We start from the raw sequence: 21163 nt of genomic DNA, 5'->3' as shown, positions 1-21163 counted from the left end.
TTATAATCATAATAATAAATTATGTGTTGCATCGGCGCGCGCAACTTTGTCATACGCCAAAAATACACTCTGATCTGTTTTCACAAACGCACTTAAAGGAGTATGACTTCAATAAATATGACTTTTCTCAAAGTCCGATTTTAACTGGTGTTTCTGACAACGTTTGAATGATCAATAAAATTGTCAATGTCAATTGTCAATGATGCTCAACGATGTAACTACCTAATTGATCGTTTAAAGATGCAATTGACGCGATTATCATTTACGAGTTTCTCAATTGACGGAAAATGATTAGAATTTTGATTGACGATTACACGATAAATACAATCATCGTTAAATTCTAGGTACTTATCAGATAGGACATCGTTTTAGTTCGTAGACTTTTCTAACCATTATAATGAAGTTGTATCTACCACATAAATACAAATTGAATATATCTAATGAGATCGTACGTGCTTAAATTGCAGATCATAATATTATGATATATTATACATACTATGTATGTACATTAAAAATAACAACATAAAAAGTGATGTCAGTGTCGCGTTGACTTTTATTCCGAATATCAGTTATTCGTTACTTTGTAGCACATTATTACTACATTTGATAGCTGTTTTATTTTGTACTTGAATAGGTAACGTTTCTGGACGCGCATCGCATCACATTAGTAGAATCAAGCGGCTCCTTCACTATACTCATCTATTACGTAACCAGATTGTATTCTCTCCACAATCCTTTTGGGACAATGGCATTATTTAGAATTACCGCAACTAAAGTTGCTGAAACGCAGGTATTTTTCTTTTGTAATCTGTCATTGATCAAAACGTTTTGTCATTCTGCATTCCATATCACATGTATGTTGGGCTTATACATTATTCACCGAATATTTCGTGTTCCCTGGACTTAATCCCTCGTTCCATGTATTATAATCGCGTCAGAATTGTATGTAAATGCAACTCTGTAATCTTTGTTGTCCGTCAATTTCGTTTTCTTTGATATTTCTTAACTTATGTAAGACTATAACATACCTACTCTCAATACGTAAAGGACGTCGGGGGAAATGGCGTCATTGTAGTAATTCTAGGAATTTATGACGATATCATGCCTTTTAAACTCAGGAAATACTTTAATAATTTATTTTTACTATTATATAATATTTCAGCACGACATTTCGCTATTCTTCTTATATTTTATCCTCCCAAATTCAATGTCACAGGTACTATGTCACGTGGAATTATCAACCTTTGTATTATAAAATGACCAAACTCGCCGATACAATAATGGTGTATGGTCCTTTTAAAAATTTAGATTACTATATGTAATCGGATCTTTTATTCGATTTTCACTAGGTTAATCTATTGTTTTTTTTTTTTTTAAATTTATATTGTATTCCTATTATTTTTTAACCAATAACCAACCTATCTGCAATTTGCGATGTTTTGTAGGTAGGTTTTTTAAAAATAATATTTGCTTAGCTGGTGGATTTATAACAATTTATTTTACCCAATTGTTTCTGTATATCTATATTTTCAGAAAATACTTCCTGCAGTCAACCTATTGATTAGGAAATTGAGTGCTGAGTCCACAGATTTAAAAGCCATTTTACAAGAGAAGATTCCTGCTGAACAGGAACGTGTAAAAGCCTTCAAGAAGAGCCATGGTGCCACAAAATTAGGGGATGTATCTGTTGACATGGTATGTTACATAGTTTCTTAAGCGTAATGCTGCAATTTCTTTTAATAAATTACCATTTGATTGGTTTACATCAGTGATACACTATCTGGGGTCAAAAATCAGTATCTGATATGTAACTATTAAATTAAAATGTATTTCTAGTGTAGTAATCATTGCACCCACATCGGCTCTTCTGTCAAATAGGTTGTACACCAATTAAATGAGCAGTCTAATTTCAATAATTGATGTAACATGGTAAAAATCTAACAAAAATACATACATAATATGTATAATATATTATTCTGTGTGCAATTTCACATAAGTAACTTCTAAAAGGTACCAAAAAAACAAAAGAATCGAAAAACGTGGGAACTTATTTTATTTCAATTAGAAAATAATAAACTATGGAAAAGCAAAACCTAATATATTAAAACCAACAAATTACACTTGATGCACAAAAATGTAATTTTTCATTAATATTGAATTTTGAATTTATTCGTTAATGTAGTATTAAAGGTTATTTTATACTCTTAGTAACAAGTTTTAATTTTCTATTTATGATTTTAAGATGTACGGTGGTATGCGTGGCATTAAAGGCCTTATCTGTGACACTTCTGTGTTGGACCCCGATGAGGGAATCCGTTTTCGAGGACTGTCGATCCCTGAATGCCAAAAGGTACTGCCCAAAGCTGCTGGCGGCAACGAACCCCTTCCAGAAGGACTCTTCTGGCTTCTAATCACAGGTGATATTCCTACCGACTCCCAGGTGAAGGCAATCTCCAAGGAATGGGCCAACAGGTAAATGATTATATTGCATTGAAAACTTTGTATAGCAGATTCAAAAAATTCCACATACATTGGTGGTTACTTGTTTAACGAATCGATTACAATAACTTGTTTACATTATAATTTTAATTACATGAAAATGATTTTAATTATTTATGGATTTGTACTTGTTATATTTTTGGCACCAGTGTGGAGTTGTACTTAACAACAAAGATATTGAAAAGATGTTTCTGGAGAGAGACTAGGGTTAAATTATAATTTTGCATTGCAGATTAATTTGACTTCATGGCGTTTAAAATTTAAAACAAGTTTTTTATACAATAAACCCTTATTAGAATATTTAGATGTACCATCTCAAAAAATTTCAATAAACAGTATGTCATACATATGTTATATCAAAATTTGAAAACCGTTTTTGTTTGTATTTTTATCATTGCCCATCATCGGCTCTAAAATCGGATGTGGATCTTGGTAGTGTCGCGGGATTTCTTAAGAGATTTTGTACAAGAAATAGATGTCTCATCCCATTAGGTCCAAAGAGACATTAGAAAACAATATGTGAACTTGCCACACCACATTTCAACCCTTATAGGTTATCAATTCAACAACACTAAAAATGTCATGTCCAGTCAAAACTCTTTGCTTAAAATAGTTATTTGAACTCTGTACAGTAATACTCTCTTTATCTGCATTTGCAATAATTATGTAGATAGTGAGACACTAGCGTGGATATATTATTTTTATAAAAATAATGTTTTACCTTCAATTTCTTCTGTGTATTTCTTTATATAAAATCAAATTTATGAATATGAAAATTCATGTAAAAGTATATAGTGATTATTTAATTTATTGTGCATGTACATGTTTTATGATTCCAGAGCCGAATTGCCTGCCCATGTTGTAAATCTGCTAAATAATATGCCTGAGAAAGTTCACCCGATGTCTCAGTTTTCTAGTGCCATCACAGCCCTAAACAGTGAGAGTAAATTTGCCAAGGCTTATTCTGAAGGCGTCCACAAGTCTAAATATTGGGAGGTGAGTTCTATCGCTTGATTTATTAAATGTTAATCATTTTCATAATTTAAATACAGTACTTTTCATTAAAATCCTGTGCAATCTGCGAATGTATCCAATGTTTATTATTATTTTTTATCTTGCAATGATTTCAGTTATTTTCTGTGCGTATTATTATTGTTCTTACTTTTATGTAGTGTAGGGATTAATTTTATTGTAGGTTTTGTTATACATTCATTGTAATGATGGTATAAATTTCTTGAATACGTTATTTACTCTTTCTATTCTGCATGCTACTTTCAGAGGACGCCATGCTCTTGAGATAATCAAACAAAATGCTTACCTACAGACTATTTTATATTCATGCAATGTCAATGCAACGACATTGGATTGATCATCTGCACTTGGCAGTATGCAGAATGATAGAATGGTAGTTTCTGTAATTGTGTTCAATAGGACAAGGTTGTTTGACCTTGCGCTGACATGCTAGTACTTCAGCTGAGATAGACATTGCTTACATAATTACAATCATTATCATGAATCATATTGCTCTCCTATACATACCTTCTCTAGAGTGATGGCTCACTTTATTTTGTTTCATAATATATTTCAGTATGTTTATGAGGATACAATGGATCTGATTGCTAAGCTGCCTGTTGTCGCAGCAACCATCTATCGCAATACTTACAGGGACGGCAAGGGTATCGGGGCCATCGATACTAACAGGGATTGGTCGGCCAACTTTACCCAAATGTTGGGATATGATAATCCCGAATTCACTGAACTTATGAGACTGTATCTGACAATCCACAGGTAAACTGGAATTTTTTTAAAATATTTTTGAAAAGGCATTTCAGTTATCAAAATCATTATTCTATTCCGGTTTTAATATTATTGAAATACTCATGATTTAACTGTAGTAATTTGTTATGATTGTTTTGCAGAACCATTAGTTTGAAAATTTTCCTAAGTATCAATTTTCAAAATAGCCTGGTTTTCTTATCAACTACTGGTATTGGAGATAAACAATTTTCTTTGAAAATTTATTACAGATTTAAAATAATAACCGGTATTTTCTTTAATTTGTAGAGTGAATTTTAATCATAGGAGTTGATTATCTAAATTCTAAGCTATTGAATATCAAGACGTATATTCTTGCGCTATTGATTTTGTTGGAGGCCACGTTATATTATAGTGTTTCCATTCCGTTTCTTAATGACATTGATAGTGACCTATGTATTTTGAATAGTAAGCTGAACTATACTTCATCAAACATATATATTTTTTGATATTATCAGAAAATAACAGATGTTTAGGTTCAATGAAAATGTTTGATTGATTATTTTTATCTCTATGATTGATGTTTTGTAATAATTGCAATTTTACTCTATCAGTCTTTGGTTATCTTTTACACCGAGTATTATATTTTTTTATTCTATCTAAAGATAAACCAGATTTCAAAAACATAACATTTATCGTTATTATATTTGTACATACTAACAGAATTAATTTAATATCTCACATCAGGATTAAAAGCATGCTTGACTACAGATACATACTAAATGGTTTTTTATCAGCGCGTTTATGATAACATTTTATGCTTGCTTATCAATTTCGTTCAAATTTATACGCGCGTACGCATTTGTTGCCAGGTATTTGTTAGCATTCAAACATTATTAAATGAATTTCGCTTGCGAACTGTATTTTTTATCTTTTCAATTTATGAACGTTGTCTCTTTAGTAGGATGAATTTTGAGAAATTTTATCACAATCGCACTGCATACATAAACTTATCTTCATTACAGTTATTTTTTGTGATTATGTATAGATTTTTTTTATTTTCTGCTAAATTGATGTTAAATTTTTACATTTAGAAGTGCAGTGCTACTGTAAAGTCTTTCGATAATAATATTAGGTACTGTTCGGTTATCAGGAATACAGCGGCAAACACATTTTGAAAATAGGTGATAAACTGGATTATTTGTTAGGTTAACCTAACCAAACCTCACCTAACCTAACCTAATCCAAACTAACAAATAATCCAGTATATCAGGTATTTTTAAAATGTGTTTTCCGCTGTATTCCTGATAACCGAACAGTACCTAATATTAATTAAACAAGGCCCACGAATCGAGTCAGGTATTCCCGAATTAAGTATACCCAAAGTATTCTTCAATGAATGTCAAATAGTTGTCCAATATTCATTATTAACTTTTGAGTTGTATTTTATTGATTTCAATTAAATTCCAAATGTTTGGGTGTCCTGATTGACATACCACTGTGATACGTGTTTGGGATACTCGATAAAATATCACGATAAATTATTTAAATGGCTTTAGTTCATAATTGCAGACATGGCCACCTATAAAAAATGAGTATATCATTAACACATGGCTTGTGAACAGTTATTCTTAAGACAATGAAATTAAAAAAAAAAGCATTCTTATTTACTATATTATAGAGCTGTATTCTGTCACTAGATAATTATCTACTTCAGTAGCTGCCTTAATGTTCTATTCCAGAGAATATTGAAAGAATATGTATAAAGGTGTCTGACCAATTATTTTGCAATAATGCTTATGTTGAATCAGATGGTTTTTGAGATGTATTATTTAATATCTCATTTGTAGGGTGTTATTATATCAGTTAAGCATAATATAGCAAGCGCTTTTGCTTAGGTAAAATAATGTCTTGGTTTTCTATAATGGTATCATATGTTTTGGAATGAACAGATCATGACATGATTGCCATAATGATCATTTTTTGTGGATATGTTTTTCGTCCTTGTTATTGACATAGACCAACATCACGCAATTGAGGATATGATTATTTCTTTCAGTGACCACGAGGGAGGAAATGTATCTGCCCATACTGTCCACTTGGTTGGGTCTGCGCTTAGCGATCCTTACCTATCGTTTGCTGCTGGTATGAATGGACTTGCCGGACCGCTCCATGGATTAGCTAACCAAGAAGTATGTTTTAGCATAAATTTCATTTAAAATGTCTTACATGCTGTGATTATGTTGACCATTACAATCTTCACACCCTAAAACAGCTCTACGGTCTGTGTAAGAAATCCAATTTATTTACCAGGTTTATTATTATGAAGTGGAAACAATTACCAATCACTGATTATCATCAATTATCACTAATCAGTAATTTAGATAATCAGTTTGTGACTTGTGCGAAGGTGTTAATTATTTTCTATTAATAAAATTTTTATGTAATTGAATTGTTTTTCTGCGGATTTCAGGTGTTGGTGTGGCTCCAGAAGCTGCGTAAACAAATTGGTGAAGATGCCACCGAAGACCAACTGAAGGAGTTCATCTGGAAGACACTTAAATCTGGCCAGGTTGTGCCCGGATACGGCCATGCCGTTCTCCGTAAGACTGATCCTAGGTATTGAATTTATGAAATATTTTCTTTCATTTTTTGAAAAAGTTTCCACAAGTATCAGTCATTATAATTTATATGGGGTCTTTGTATTCAGCATTAATTGTCATTAGATTTAGAAATCAAGTCATGCTACTCTTCTTCATTGAATTAAATTAATAAATAACTGAATTAAGAGGACGTTCTACAGAATTGGCCTTGAGAATTGAAAATATGATTTTTTAACATGTGGTCCATAATATCTGGTCTACTAGTTAATATAAAAAGGTCTTGTCAAAGTTGTTTGTGTTAATAAATTTGCTCTGTGACTGATCAGACTCATATTTCACATTTATTTCATCAGGGCTGTCGAAGACATAAATCATAATATATATTTATAATTTTAAATTTTTATTTATAATATATATTATTTAAGTTTTGTGCATCTAATGCCGGGTCCACACTGGCAACAAGTTAATTTGCTGGCAACCTCGTTAGATTTTACGATAATTATTGTAAAATTTCTTAAGCAATTATTATGGTAAGTATCGTAAAATTTAATGAGGTTGCCAGCAACTTGTTGCCAGTGTGGAAATGGCTTAATATCCACTGTGGTTCACGTAGTGGCATGGACCTGGGGTTAGCTAATTCAGGAAGTCAACACCCATGATAGAATTTTTTCCAGTTTTGGTTGCATTATATTCCAAAACTCTTCTGTAAAAATCGTTTCCGAGTTTATAAATGGAAATTTCTCGGTGTACATAGTAAACAAACCTACGAATAAAAAAAGACAAAAAGGAACATACTGATTCATCGCAGTAAAATCTGGTAATCAAATTCGCCATTTTGAAAAGCGACGATTTTGCGTAAACAAATATCACGTGGTCTGTACGTGTGCGGCAAACTTCGAATGTGTTTGTAATTTTGTGCAAAGTGCGAATGTAATGTTTTCAAATAATTGATATGGATTAATTATACCATCGTATTATTTTCTCGAAATCATAAACATACTATAATAGTATTTGAGTATCAACCTATGTTCAATTTGAATTGGGTTATAATAATAATATACCCGTATATATATCAATAGTATGTTTGCTACAAAATCCACCCAAGTTATCAGTACGTACTTGCACAGGTTTGATTAAAAACCATGATGAAATTAACATTTAAAAAATATGAATGCTTAATATTATTTTGACAGCCCTGTTTTCTGATCGGCTTCATCTCGCAGGTGTTCATAAAATAATAATAATTCTCCGCGGCAGAAATTATCAGTAATAATAATAATATTTCTTGAAATAAAATCTCTTTTTATACTGAATTATATCGATATTATGGAAAAATGAAGTTTATTCAACAAAATTTAAACAATTTTAAATCATATCAAAACCTCTGTTCTCTAGACCAGTATGCTGTCCATCTATCGACAAATTTTAAGAACTCGTAGGTCTCGTGGTTTCAAACTTGGAATTAAAAACTCGTATTTCACAACCAGTGTTAGCAGATTCATAGATTAGAGAGGTGTTTAAAATATTACTTTATTACGTTTTTCCTTCCCCTCAACATTCTTCTCAAACAGACTTACGAGGGTTTAATAGTAAGGTGACGATATGGTTAAAATCGAATGAAATATACGAGGCGTAGTATTACAAAACCCGCTCTATATATAGACTTTTTTGAGTTTTGAGTAAATGACGAAAAACTGTTTTGGTCATATTATGATGATTTAAGTGTAATTTTACATGTTATATTTCTTCCGTTACTAAGTATAATAAAATGTCAAATCCAATGTATAAGCCGTATTTATTTAAATAAATACATTTTAATTATCCCAAGAGCGGTCTTTGTCAGTCGCTACCTGACTGAGCGGCGTTCGACGCGGATTTTTTTAAAAAGAGCAGTGTTTGATGCGCAGTGGTACATTGTGGACAGGAGATGATAGTTCAGTAGCGGTCCGTATTTATTTTAATTATGTAATATATTTTCGAATTTACTTTGTCTAGAAAATATTTTGCAGCCATTCTTACCTACTGGCAGCTGTATAATTTTCATATTGCACTTACATATTTAGCTGTTATATTGATATGTAATATTTTTTTTAAATAGTGGTATGTACTTGTCTTGAAAATAAAATGCTTTTTGTTGGAACAAAGCATTAATATTTATTTATAATAACAATAACACATTTAATAATATCATTAGCAAATATGAAAAAACCCAGTGGAATTAAGTACCCGCCTTTAACTAACTAATCACACCATTACCTGTTATTCAAATTCCATGAATGTGGGAAACCCACCATTACCTACCAACCTATTTATTAAATATAAAAATAAAACGATAATATTTTCAAGCAATATTATTTATAATCTACTTAGGTATATTAGATATTTTATAGCATTAAATTCAGAAAACCATAAAAAATATCTTTTTTTGTTAGGGAGATGAAAAAAAATAAGTCTTTTTAACATAACACACCTACTAAATCTATCATTTGTATACTAAAAATTATCAAACAAAAAGCATCTCCCCGACAGAAAATAGTTTTCCTTTAATTATATTTTTGACACGTCCAAATCAAATAATGTTAAAAACGTGTACTTGAGATTCTTATGGTAGTTTATTATAGCACACAGAATATTTAATATAAATGACAAAAAAAAAAAAACATGTGAAACTTCAAAATAATATGAGATACCACTGGATTATTCATAACAATACAGCAAAATACAGTCAATTATTAAATACGTTTCTTGACGTAACAGGTTATATTTCAATGCAGCTGGATTTGTCAAACGCTTCCTTGATTGTCCTAGTTGAGATTCCGTCATACTAACTATGGAAATATTCATTATTTAAAATAAAAAATAGTAAAATAGTCGGAGCAAAATTACGACCTTCCTCAGAGCGGGTTTTGTAACTCTACGCCTCATATATTCAATGTGTAATTTCACACGATATTTAATGATATATATCTTGTAAAACCTGTCAAAAGTATACGTAAACAAAGAAATTGATACATGAGATGATTGAAATAAATTCTAGTATGTCCAATTTTATTTTGCTTATATTTATTGCAATGTTTTATCAGCTAATCAAAATTGGCATATTATTGTAATTTTAATATACAATACCGTCCCTTCCACGATAAAGTTGCGAATCTGCCATTTTCACGAAAACAACTTTTTGGTGAAAAACAAATCTAAATTTGATGATACACACTGGTAAATCGATGAAATTCTCTCCAGCGGTTATGTAGTTATCGACCCTAACAACTTTGCAAAATTTTTAAATGTATTAAGAGTCATTTGAATCAACCTACGGTAAATTTACAAAAAAGTAGATAGAAACATTTACCATGGTGTAAAATATGAATTAATAATAAAATTGAGCACAAACGACTTGCGAATCCGACATATTCCTACTTTTACTGTTTGCCTAAAAGATTTAATGTGTCTAAGTTTTACTAGTAAACACGCGAATCTGACAGAATTGCATTTTTGCTTTCGTCACAATTTGTTGAAAACACTCCTGTTAATTCGCGAGTATGACTGGTACTTTAATTTACTGTGGCCAACAAGGTTACTTTGGTTAAATTTTACTTTAAAAAACGACAGTTGGTAAGCAGTTAGCAACTAATCTAAGCGTGTGTTTTGCATCACCATATTTATTTCGTTTGGAAGGGACGATACAATGAAAAAAAGAAACTGTTTATAAGTAACATTTTACACAACATAATGCGTATAGCTTCTTTTCTTTGCCATTTTTACTAGTTTCAATAGTTTTTTTTAACTATCTTGGTCTCAACAGTAGGTTGTAATTCATTATAGAAGGTCACTCTTTTATTTTATAGAAAAATAATAACTTTCCATTTTTTTTAAATTATATAATTTAACCCTTTGGCTGCTACGATGTTGTGCAAAATTCGGTCGAGGATTGCTACCAATAATAATTGTCGATAAATTAAAGTATTGTATTATTTTTAGACACCTTACCACTCTAATTGATTCTGCGAAATCGGAATATTATGAAAACACGTTTCGTAATTAATTTATCGTTTTGAATAGATAATGAGGTGATTAGATATCTTGAGCTACATCTACTGTTTAAAGTAATTGACATATCTCTTTCTCTCTCCATCGTACGGGCGATCGCGAGAGCGAGCGAAATGCACGTACCGCGCAGAGAGTTTTGATTTTTACCAGTTATTGGAAACAATCGGTTTTCCCACACGAGGGATAATAGGTACAAAGTAGTGAAATTAGGAAACTAGCCGGCTGAAAAGAAAAAATTTGCATGGTGGCCTCATTAAAAGATCTTGTACAATATGCGTGATTTGTGAAGAAGGTCTTTATGGTGTTTGTTTATTGGAACATTTAAAATATGTATTGCAAATGATTTTATTTCATTATTTTTTTATAAATGAATAATATTATATATAATAATATAGCACAAATGCAATTTACTTTAACCACTGAGCTGAATAAAAGACTTTCCCATTGGTTCAAATCCATAAAATAAAATAAAACATTGTCCTTCCACCAAGAATTTGACTGCAAACAAATTTTTATATTGTAAACTGAAATTTGTGTTTGGAATTGTTTTTATTATAAAAAGGGTGATGCCATGAAAAAAATATACTATAGTTATAACTTCTAAACCTACCCAGTCACAAAACATAAATGAATCGGGGTTATATTACACAACAATAAAACTAAATAGATAAAACAATGTTTCGTACCACTGGTGCAGTAGTATGTTCCCAAATTAACTTAACATTTCAGGCATCAAAAGCAAAATGACGATCGTTGTTAGCATTTCTGGCCATTATCAAAAACAACGATATATCGTTGCGTAGCATTCTAAGGGTTAACATTAACATATTATTTTAAAAATACAGATATGTAGTATTGACATTTTTATTCAATTCCAGATACACATGCCAGCGAGAGTTTGCCCTCAAGCACTTGCCTGACGATAAGCTGTTCCGCCTCGTGTCTAACGTTTACAAAGTAGTGCCTCCAATTCTGACCGAACTTGGCAAAGTGAAGAACCCCTGGCCGAATGTAGATGCCCATTCCGGAGTTCTTCTCCAGGTTTGTAATTTGTCTGCTGATTTTCTATTTCGCTTTTCTGACTGCGCTGAAATTGCGAGGCAGTTGGGTTGCTATAATGATCGCATGGAATCTAAAATAATTTATCACTGTTGATATTTCTTGGATCGTATTTCTCAATTTCAATTATGGACATAATGAAGTCACTCGCAAGTATGAACAGGAAAATTTCATTATTCGTGGTTGGTTCCGTGTTTTGGTGACTGATAAAATTAATAATATGTGGTATTTTGTTGTGGTTTTTATCAGTCATTATTGAATGCCATAGGAAACGCTTGCAAAACTAATATAGTATCTATCTGTTGTGTGATACCAATATAAATAATAATTCATTAACAAATGATAATGAAATCATAATAGTTACTGGAAAAACCATCTCATTTAGCTATTCTCTGATGGCATTCATTTGAATAATGAATTTTTCAATTAATTCTGTAGTCAGTGGGTTAAATTTAATGATGTTTCTGATGATGGCCAGAATTTATTATTTTCACAATTACATTTTGAAAACAGTTTTGTAATAGATTCTGAAGGCCTTTCAATTATTACCGACACATTACTGTGTTAATCTATTTCAAAGTGTTTTTTTTTTATTAAAGCAACAAAACATATAATGATAATAATTGACCAATTTTTTTTGCCCTTGGTTTCTGTTGACGATGAATGATACTATAAATAATGACGACCCACTATTTTCAACATTTCCGCCACAACAAGTGTTTTTATATTTGCTCTCTATTATTTATCTTTTATGTGTTTTAATTCTTTTTCTTCAACCATGTCCTCTTCTTAGTTGGAGCATATAAACCACACGGCGCTTCTAAGAATCCTTGTTGCTTGCTTGTCTTCTTACGTCATTCCAGGTCATGTCAGCATCCCGTAGTTTTTAGTAGTCTTCCAAGACTCTGGAATCCAGTTGACTTGAAGAACAGGCATGCTAGGTTGAAATCGGCCGAACCAGATCCGAAGTCGCCTCTTCACTCAGAGTGATGAGAGGTTGCTTGATTCGCTCTCTTATCTCCTCGGTACACTTAAAGTCATTCCACCTCACCCAAAGTATTTGTTGCAAACATTTGTTCTCGAAGTTCAGTATACAGTTGATCTGAGCCTTCGGGTGATTTGCTACTGTAAAGCAGCACTGTCAGAATGCATGCGTCGAATAAACAGCATTTGATTTTAACCGAGTACAGTCATGGTTTCCAGACACTTCGCATTGAGTTGAATGTTACTCCAGCCATTCCTATTTGGATAGTGAGGTTTCTTTGCAAAGTGCTATCTGCCGTAGTGTGGAACCCCAGGTATTTGAAGCTGTCTAAACTCACCACTTTGCCCGTCGCTAATCAAGGGGAAATCGGGATCGGCACAGGTGCAATTGCACAAAATTTTCATTTTCGGATTTGAAAATCAACGCGGGACAGATTGTTTTGCTGTCTGTCCAGTGTCTCTTTAAAGTCCTAGATTGAATTGTCAAATAAGACAGCGTCATCAGTTTTTTATCAGGTCGCATAACTTCGCTGTGGGGTAACCGCCACGCCTTCATCAGGTGGCATTGACTTTCTTAGTATGAAGTCAGAGAGGATGATGAATAGAAACGGAACAAGGACACAACCCTGTCTGACTGTGAACCATTCCATGACAGTGTCACTAATTCTGCCACAGCATTTTGCTATTATCATGCAGGGATTCGATTATGGCGACAATCTTGGGAAGCGTGCTGTTCTCTCAGTATCCTCAAGGGAGTGTGGACTGTCAAAAATCTTCTTGTAATCCACAAAGCAGCAGGCTAACACTGTTTCAGCTCATGGGTCAAGACATCGAAAGTTGTGGATTATTTGGTCTGCACATGCTTTTTTTACCCGGATGTTTTAAATTAGTGTTAATAAATATGCAAAATGAAGAGGACGAAACCAGTACAAAATTTAATTAAAAAGTGAAATAAGTACTACAAAATTGTGTTTCATTTAATCCTTTCAACGTGGACGGCACACCTGTTGTGCCCTCATTAGTTGGCCATTTGAATTAATTAGCATGTTATTTAAATGTGGTAATTGAATAGTAATTAAATGCTCTGCTGTCAACAAGTTAACTACAAATAATTAATCAAATAATACAATGCAGTTCCACCATGAATAATTGACAGTTAACACTATAAAAGAATAAAATGAATTAACATTGTTTTCTTGACTTTCTTTGCAGTACTATGGACTGAAGGAAATGAACTATTATACAGTACTGTTTGGAGTGTCCCGCGCCTTGGGAGTTCTGGCTCAGTTGGTCTGGTCTAGAGCTCTCGGGTTCCCCATCGAACGCCCTAAGTCGTATTCCACCGATGCTCTGATGAAGCTGCTCAAGGCCTAACTTAATTATTTGTGCAATACTTTACACCCGTTTACTTAAAACAAGCCCCCTTCGTATGTGAACACCGGGGGTTATTCATTAATATTAGTGTTATTATTTATTCTACTGTATGCCATAATTGTAACTAAAGGGAGTCTTAATTTATTGTCATGTACTTACTAACGGTATGTTGCTCTCTCACATGAGAGCGATTAATACTGTTGCAGTCATTTTAGCACATTTTTGCCTGTATTGAGCTGTGCATTTTTTATGTATTATTTAGTGGGAAACATATAAACCATAGCTAAAATAATATTTTTTGTTCATACAGTTATCAAACACGTTAAATAGGTATGCAATCTGGGTCACAACGTACTCTACAAATATTCATGCCAAAAATACTTATTACCGATTTATGATTAGTGTTTATGCAGTAGCTGTGATTTTTTTTGTTCAAACGAACATGTATGTTCAAAATGGTATAAGGTTTGTGTTTATTAATAAGGATTTAAAGTCATAAATACATCAATACACATTAAATGCTTCTTTATTTACTAACTTCTCATAAAAAATACTTTATCCTTGTTAACTTTCTGTTCTGCAATTCTGGCAAAGAATTTCATACATTTATGTTTCTGTTAATACATTAAAGATGTTTCTAAAGAGATGGGTATGTTATATAGATATATAGATATCAAGATGTGTTCTACTTAATATTCATGCCAAATGAAACTTATTTATAGTGTTGATGCAGTAGCTGTGATTTTTTTGTTTAAATAGGACACATTATTGACCATGGTACAAGATCTGTATGAATAATATAGAGATTCTAAACGAATTATATACTTTTATTATAGATACCAATAAATAGATTACATCTTTAAAAGCCCGTTTGATTTTTCATCCTTCTCCATTATTTTCCATGGTTTCTTAATCTACATACAATTCATTTCACATAAAACAAAAGTAAACTCCAAAACACAGATAAATCTTGCCTATTACAGAACCCTTCCAACATTTCTCCACAGGTTTCCATACACACCAACAAAATTAATTGATTCATAGATATACCGACAAATTATCACAAAATAAAGCCTCCCCCAAACCAAAGCGAATATTCGCAGCGAATTCGCAACGCCCTCGCTATCGCTGTCGCTACCGCTTGGATTTGATGCGAATTTCGCGTTTGGCCCCACACCAAAGCGTCAGCGACGCAGCCATAGACTAAATAATTTTATTTACGCGCCAGATTTAAAATTGTAAATATTATTAATATTTTACGCCAATTATTCTATAATTTTTATGAATTAAATATAAAAAATACACGTATACTATAGCGCTTTCAGAATTGCTACAACTTTTACCCACTTCGCGTAAAGTGTATTTTAATTATCTGAAAACAAGATGGCAGCATTGGATGCAGCCATAGACTAAATACTAATGTCAAAGTGACAAGTATTGACAAACAAACAAAATGTACTCAACAACGGACGACCAAGAAGCGTTTTTATTACTATGCTTGGAAGAGGATGATAATGCCAGGTTTGACTATTCACACCATTACGTGTTCTATTTATTTTCATCCAATTCATAAACCATTTTCGACTAATTTACCTACTATTTTTCTTCTCAGGGAAAAAAGAAAATGGATTCATGACATCAATTTACAGAGAAGAAGGTATGGATAATACCACACTTTGATGCCTCAAAGATGAAAAGCGTCTCTACATTTTTTTCGTATGACCTTCGAATGTTTTGACGAAATATTGAATGCCATCACAAATGACATTCGAAAATGTGATACAAACTATCGCGAAGCCATCTCGCCTGAAGAACGGCTAAGTATTGCATTGAGGTAAAAAAGGATGATGTATAATGATATAATTAAGTTTTATTATCAACATGTCTAAATAGAATCACAAAGATTATGGGGAATATATATTCGCACAATTCAATAGACTGTTTTCACAAAGCACTGACAACATTTAAAAAGATCACACATCGGAAATGCATGATATTCACAAATCAACTACAGCTGTCAAATGATCGATTTGCAAAATACATAATTTATACAAAATACAAAAACTAAGCAGTACCATCTGCAATTTGTATTCTTAGTTAAATAAATAACAAAATAAATATGACTTTGTACTATTTATGCCAGATCTCTACCGCCTACCTGCACCCTCTGCCACGGCTCTACTATGTATCAAATTTTACTCAATTGTTAAAATGCCACAGACAGGATCAAGCGAAAAATTGTCAGTCTTAGCTTGCTCCTCCTGTTCTTCAAGGTGAAGATGTTCTTGTTCTATCATTAACAGCCCTATTTTTTTTTTTTTGTACTCAGCTGCAACTTAGGGGAAAATGTTTTTATTGTTGCAGCATGAGCCAACATAATCATATCCACTGAGTCTATTTTATTACTTTTTTCCCTTGGAGATAATGTATCATTTTTTCCAGATTTGAATTATCCTTTTTATGTTTACCGGCCGACATCTTCGGTGTTGTGGCTGTTGCCTGGTGATCGCTGATTGATGACGTTATCGATGTTCCTGCTTGTGATAAAACAATTTTTTCAATCTCCGTATCTTCGTGATACGTGGCCATCCAATCAAAACTTTGTATGTCGTCAGGTTCTTCGCATATTTCTTCACATACTTCTTCGCATATGTTGGATGACGTTTTGGCGAACGTCAGAAATGATCAGAACGACGACATTTGGTCGGCCCACATCCATTTCTTCTTATATATGTTTTCTTGGCCGGTTTTTGTTTTTCTGGACCGGAGATCCTTTGCATATGTGTCCCGTAAATTCTTCCATCTTTTTTTGGCTTGTTCACCTAAACAAAAATAATTATTTTACAGATTTCTTGCGACCGGTGATACTTTCTACCCAATTGGCCATAGTTTTCGAGTTGGATTTTCAACAGTGAGTGCAATCGTGACACAAGTTTGTGAAGCTATATGCAGAAAATTAGAAAGTGAATATTTACCCCAACCTACAACAGAAACTTGGAAACAATCTGCTGAAGGGTTTAAGAATTTATGGCAATTTCCTAACTGTATCGGCAGTGTAGACGGTAAGCACGTCACCATCAAGTGTCCAGGCAAAACTGGCTCCAACTACTGGTGCTATTAAAATAAATTTTCAATCGTGCTTATGGCTATCGTTGGACCAGATTATAAATTCATATGCGTCGACATTGGTGGTTTTGGCAAGAACAGCGATGGAGGAATTTTCGAGACTTCCATCATCGGAAGACGATTTGAAGCAAATAAAATGAATGTTCCGGGACCTAAAAATCTCCCTGGACAGAATCAACCTTGCGAGCACGTCTTAATCGGAGATGAAACTTTCGGTCTGAAAACATATATAATGAGACCCTTCCCATATAGGCAATCGAGGACAGATCCTTTGAAAGAAAATTACAATTTAAAACTCTGCGGTGCAAGAAGAGTAGTTGAAAATGCCTTTGACCAATAGAAACAAAAGTATCCACCACAATTCTTATTTGAAAACGACATGTGTTTTACATAATTTTGTGCGAACAAAAAATTGCAATGATCGGTTTTTTGAATTTTTAGAGCCACCGGAGCCTGAGCTTAGAGCTTTTACTAATTTAAACAACGATCCAAGACGTGCAGCGAGATTAGCATTTTCTACTCGAGAAAAGTTTGTAAACTATTTTAATGAATGAATACTAAAATAATTACAGGTATAGCCAAAAAGCTCCTTAAATCTTAAGTTAAATTGAGATTAATCCTGTGCTGTTATGCTGCATTGCAGTGCCTTTAATAAAACTTACTGTCACTACATATTGAATATCATTCTCATATGGCATACCTATATCTAATAAATTCAACATAATATATCATATTTCAATAGGTACTCAATATGATTAATAGTTTGTGCACATAACGTCTATTTAAAACTGACAATAATTTGGAATCAATATTAAAATAGATTCATACTAGGTACCTAGCAGTAAAACAATTAATTTAACAATAATTAATAGTGTCTAAAATTGTGTCTGATATAATTGATGTAATATAATTCATGTATATTTTGTTATGGCTTACACGAAAACAAAATATGTCACATAACTATTACTTCAATATTTTTGCAGGATCATTCAATAAAAAATACTTGTGTAGGTTAAGAAAGTTTTATTAATTATTTTTGCACAGAATACAAGAAAATATTTATATAATAAGATTTATATTATAAGATATTGTAATAAAATGGACAAATATGAAAAAAAATTACAGCAGAATAAATTTTATATACCTAGGTAGAATTATTAGTCTTTGTCTGCCAGAAGAATTTTCAAAAGCATCCCCATCTCATTGTGATTTGACAATTATTCCTACCTTATAATTATATCATATTTTATAATTTGTCTATGTATATTTATTTTTATATACTTACATTTCTATTTTTGGCAAATATATTTCAATATTATGTAAATAGATATTTTGTTTTTTTTACCTACCTGTTGTGTTATTTATGGTCATAACCAATTATTTATTCCGAAATAAACTAATAACCGTAGTATTTTGGATACTCCTGTTAATTACTAGAATTACTGTTATAAAAATTAAAAACAAAATGAATTCACTAATGTACACTATTTGAAAATACCTCAGAAATATATCGACCTACTAGAAAATATCTTTACTATAATTAATACTAAAATATGACACTGAGCAGGATTTGAAACGTTTGTGCCGAAGGTACTGACATCCGAGAAAGGTTTGGTGCAGTAATCTGTATGGGCGATGTTGAAATATGGTGGCTAAATCGCATCGTTTAACACAACTTCACTAATTATTATCCAACATACAATACACAATTATTCCTAATATGATAAAGTTTATTTTGTGGGTACCTAACTTTTTATATATATACCTAATTTTGTTTTTGTTATGTTTTTGCCACCGCACTTGTAAAATGTATAGATTGATTTATTAAATTCCATACTAAAATGTACGTAAATTTATAATTATAATTTTACAGTAATTACATTTTTACCACTAAGAAAGTTGTTTTGATTCTATTCATTCCCCATGTCTATATTCACCCCAACGCTTAGGAAGAGAAATCACACAAAATTGGCTATTTCTTAATACCTTAAGGCGAAGTCTTCACTGAGCCTTTTTTAAAGAGGCACCTAGCGGAAAAATACGAAGCTTGCAATTTGAGACATTTTTTTGATAATTTACAATTTCAACTGTATTAATGAATAAATATGTATCTGAAAACATTAAAAATAAAAATATTTTTTATTTTAAGTTAAAGACAAACTTACAATTGTAAAAAATGTAATAAAATGTGAATTTGTTCTATCGGTCCGCACCCTATTATTACATATATTTTATGGTCATATTTATTATTAAAATTTAGTTTATTAAGTTTTCAAAGCATCACCTAATCGATTTTTGACAAATTCATAGTATTAATATTTTTTATATCTATTTTAAAAAACATCGATTTTTATAAAAAATATAAATGTGTATAACTTGAAATCCTTTTTATTTATATTAATATAAATATTTTATTTATATTGATAAAAATAATTGATTTGATATAAATAAAATGGATTTCAAGTTATACACATTTATATTTTTTATAAAAATCGATGTTTTTTAAAATAGATATAAAAAATATTAAAACTATGAATTTGTCAAAAATCGCTTAGGTGATGCTTTGAAAACTTAATAAACTAAATTTTAATAATAAATATGACCATAAAATATATGTAATAATAGGGTGCGGACCGATAGAACAAATTCACATTTTATTACATTTTTTACAATTGTAAGTTTGTCTTTGACTTAAAATAAAAAATATTTTTATTTTTAATGTTTTCAGATACATATTTATTCATTAATACAGTTGAAATTGTAAATTATCAAAAAAATGTCTCAAATTGCAAGCTTCGTATTTTTCCGCTAGGTGCCTCTTTAAAAAAGGCTCAGTGAAGACTTCGCCTTAAGGGTAGTTGAAAAATGTTTATTTAATTATTTAAAACTCTACTACTACTTAAAACTACTTTAGCTGAGTCATTTACCTTGACAGCTGTTTCGGCACATAAACTCATTTTCGGAACATTCAACAATAATTTGTGATTATAAAAGAGCTACAGGTCATGTAGCAAATTAAATACGCTTAGTTAAATAATAAATATGTACGAAATATTTTACAAAATATCTACACCACATACATCCATTGAATATGGTATATAAAATACAAATTCAAGTATCAAATAATTCTTGGATAAATAGATGTTTATGTAAGTATATGTTTTTTTAAATACTTACATGATACTATGTTGTATAACATTTATATTTTTGATTTTGATTACATACTTAAATGTACCTACATATATAATTATATATAATTTTCCAAAACTATATTAGTCTATGGTTTTCTGAAAGTTTACATTATTCGCTATTGACTCTGAAGTCACTTGAGATGTTGATCGTATTTTTTCCTTGTGTTCTTCTGTGCTGGCCCCTTTTTACCCCTTTTCTTCTCGATTATTCACCTCTCTGGTTGCTCATCTTGTTTTACCGGCTGGCATGACTGACGCTTGTATCGTGGCGTGCTTTGTCTTTGGTTATTCAATTGTTTGATTGTATTGCTTTGTTCGAAGCGAAAAAATTTTGTCAAACGTTTTAAGTGCAGTTAAATTGTGAAATTTGTGCAATAATGGAGCGTAATGAAGCCAACAACGTCGCAGAGGGACTAGCGATGGAGACCGACTCGAATGAGTCGGAATTGCTGTTGGACGATCCAGTGGGTGAATTGAGGGCAACAGTAATGTCTCTTGACAACAAGGTATCGCAGATTTTTTCAA

General features: G+C 31.7%; 1 protein-coding gene across 1 annotated transcript; it reads left to right on the top strand.

Moving 5' to 3' along the window:
- The first annotated feature begins 666 nt into the window (after positions 1 to 666).
- Positions 667 to 15186, top strand: LOC147079943 (putative citrate synthase 2, mitochondrial). Its single transcript, XM_085947127.1, has 9 exons — positions 667 to 790; positions 1534 to 1695; positions 2243 to 2472; positions 3339 to 3495; positions 4088 to 4287; positions 6314 to 6446; positions 6728 to 6873; positions 11783 to 11945; positions 14160 to 15186. The coding sequence occupies exons 1-9, from the start codon at positions 746 to 748 to the stop codon at positions 14319 to 14321; spliced, it is 1398 nt and encodes a 465-aa protein (XP_085803253.1). The 5' UTR covers positions 667 to 745; the 3' UTR covers positions 14322 to 15186.
- The last annotated feature ends 5977 nt before the right edge of the window (positions 15187 to 21163 follow it).

The sequence above is a fragment of the Rhyacophila brunnea genome, unplaced genomic scaffold (genome assembly GCF_057557595.1).
Source record: "Rhyacophila brunnea isolate RB1 unplaced genomic scaffold, BYU_Rbru_1.0 scaffold_1, whole genome shotgun sequence".
NCBI classification, from domain to species: domain Eukaryota; kingdom Metazoa; phylum Arthropoda; class Insecta; order Trichoptera; family Rhyacophilidae; genus Rhyacophila; species Rhyacophila brunnea.
This window is presented reverse-complemented; position numbering and strand designations above follow the sequence as displayed.

Coding starts and splice junctions, on each gene's coding strand:
- LOC147079943 (XM_085947127.1), top strand. CDS start 746: ATGGCATTATTTAGAATTACCGCAACTAAAGTTGCTGAAACGCAG. Junction 4,288..6,313: donor CTGTATCTGACAATCCACAG/GTAAACTGGAAT, acceptor TATTTCTTTCAG/TGACCACGAGGGAGGAAATG. Junction 11,946..14,159: donor ATTCCGGAGTTCTTCTCCAG/GTTTGTAATTTG, acceptor CTTTCTTTGCAG/TACTATGGACTGAAGGAAAT.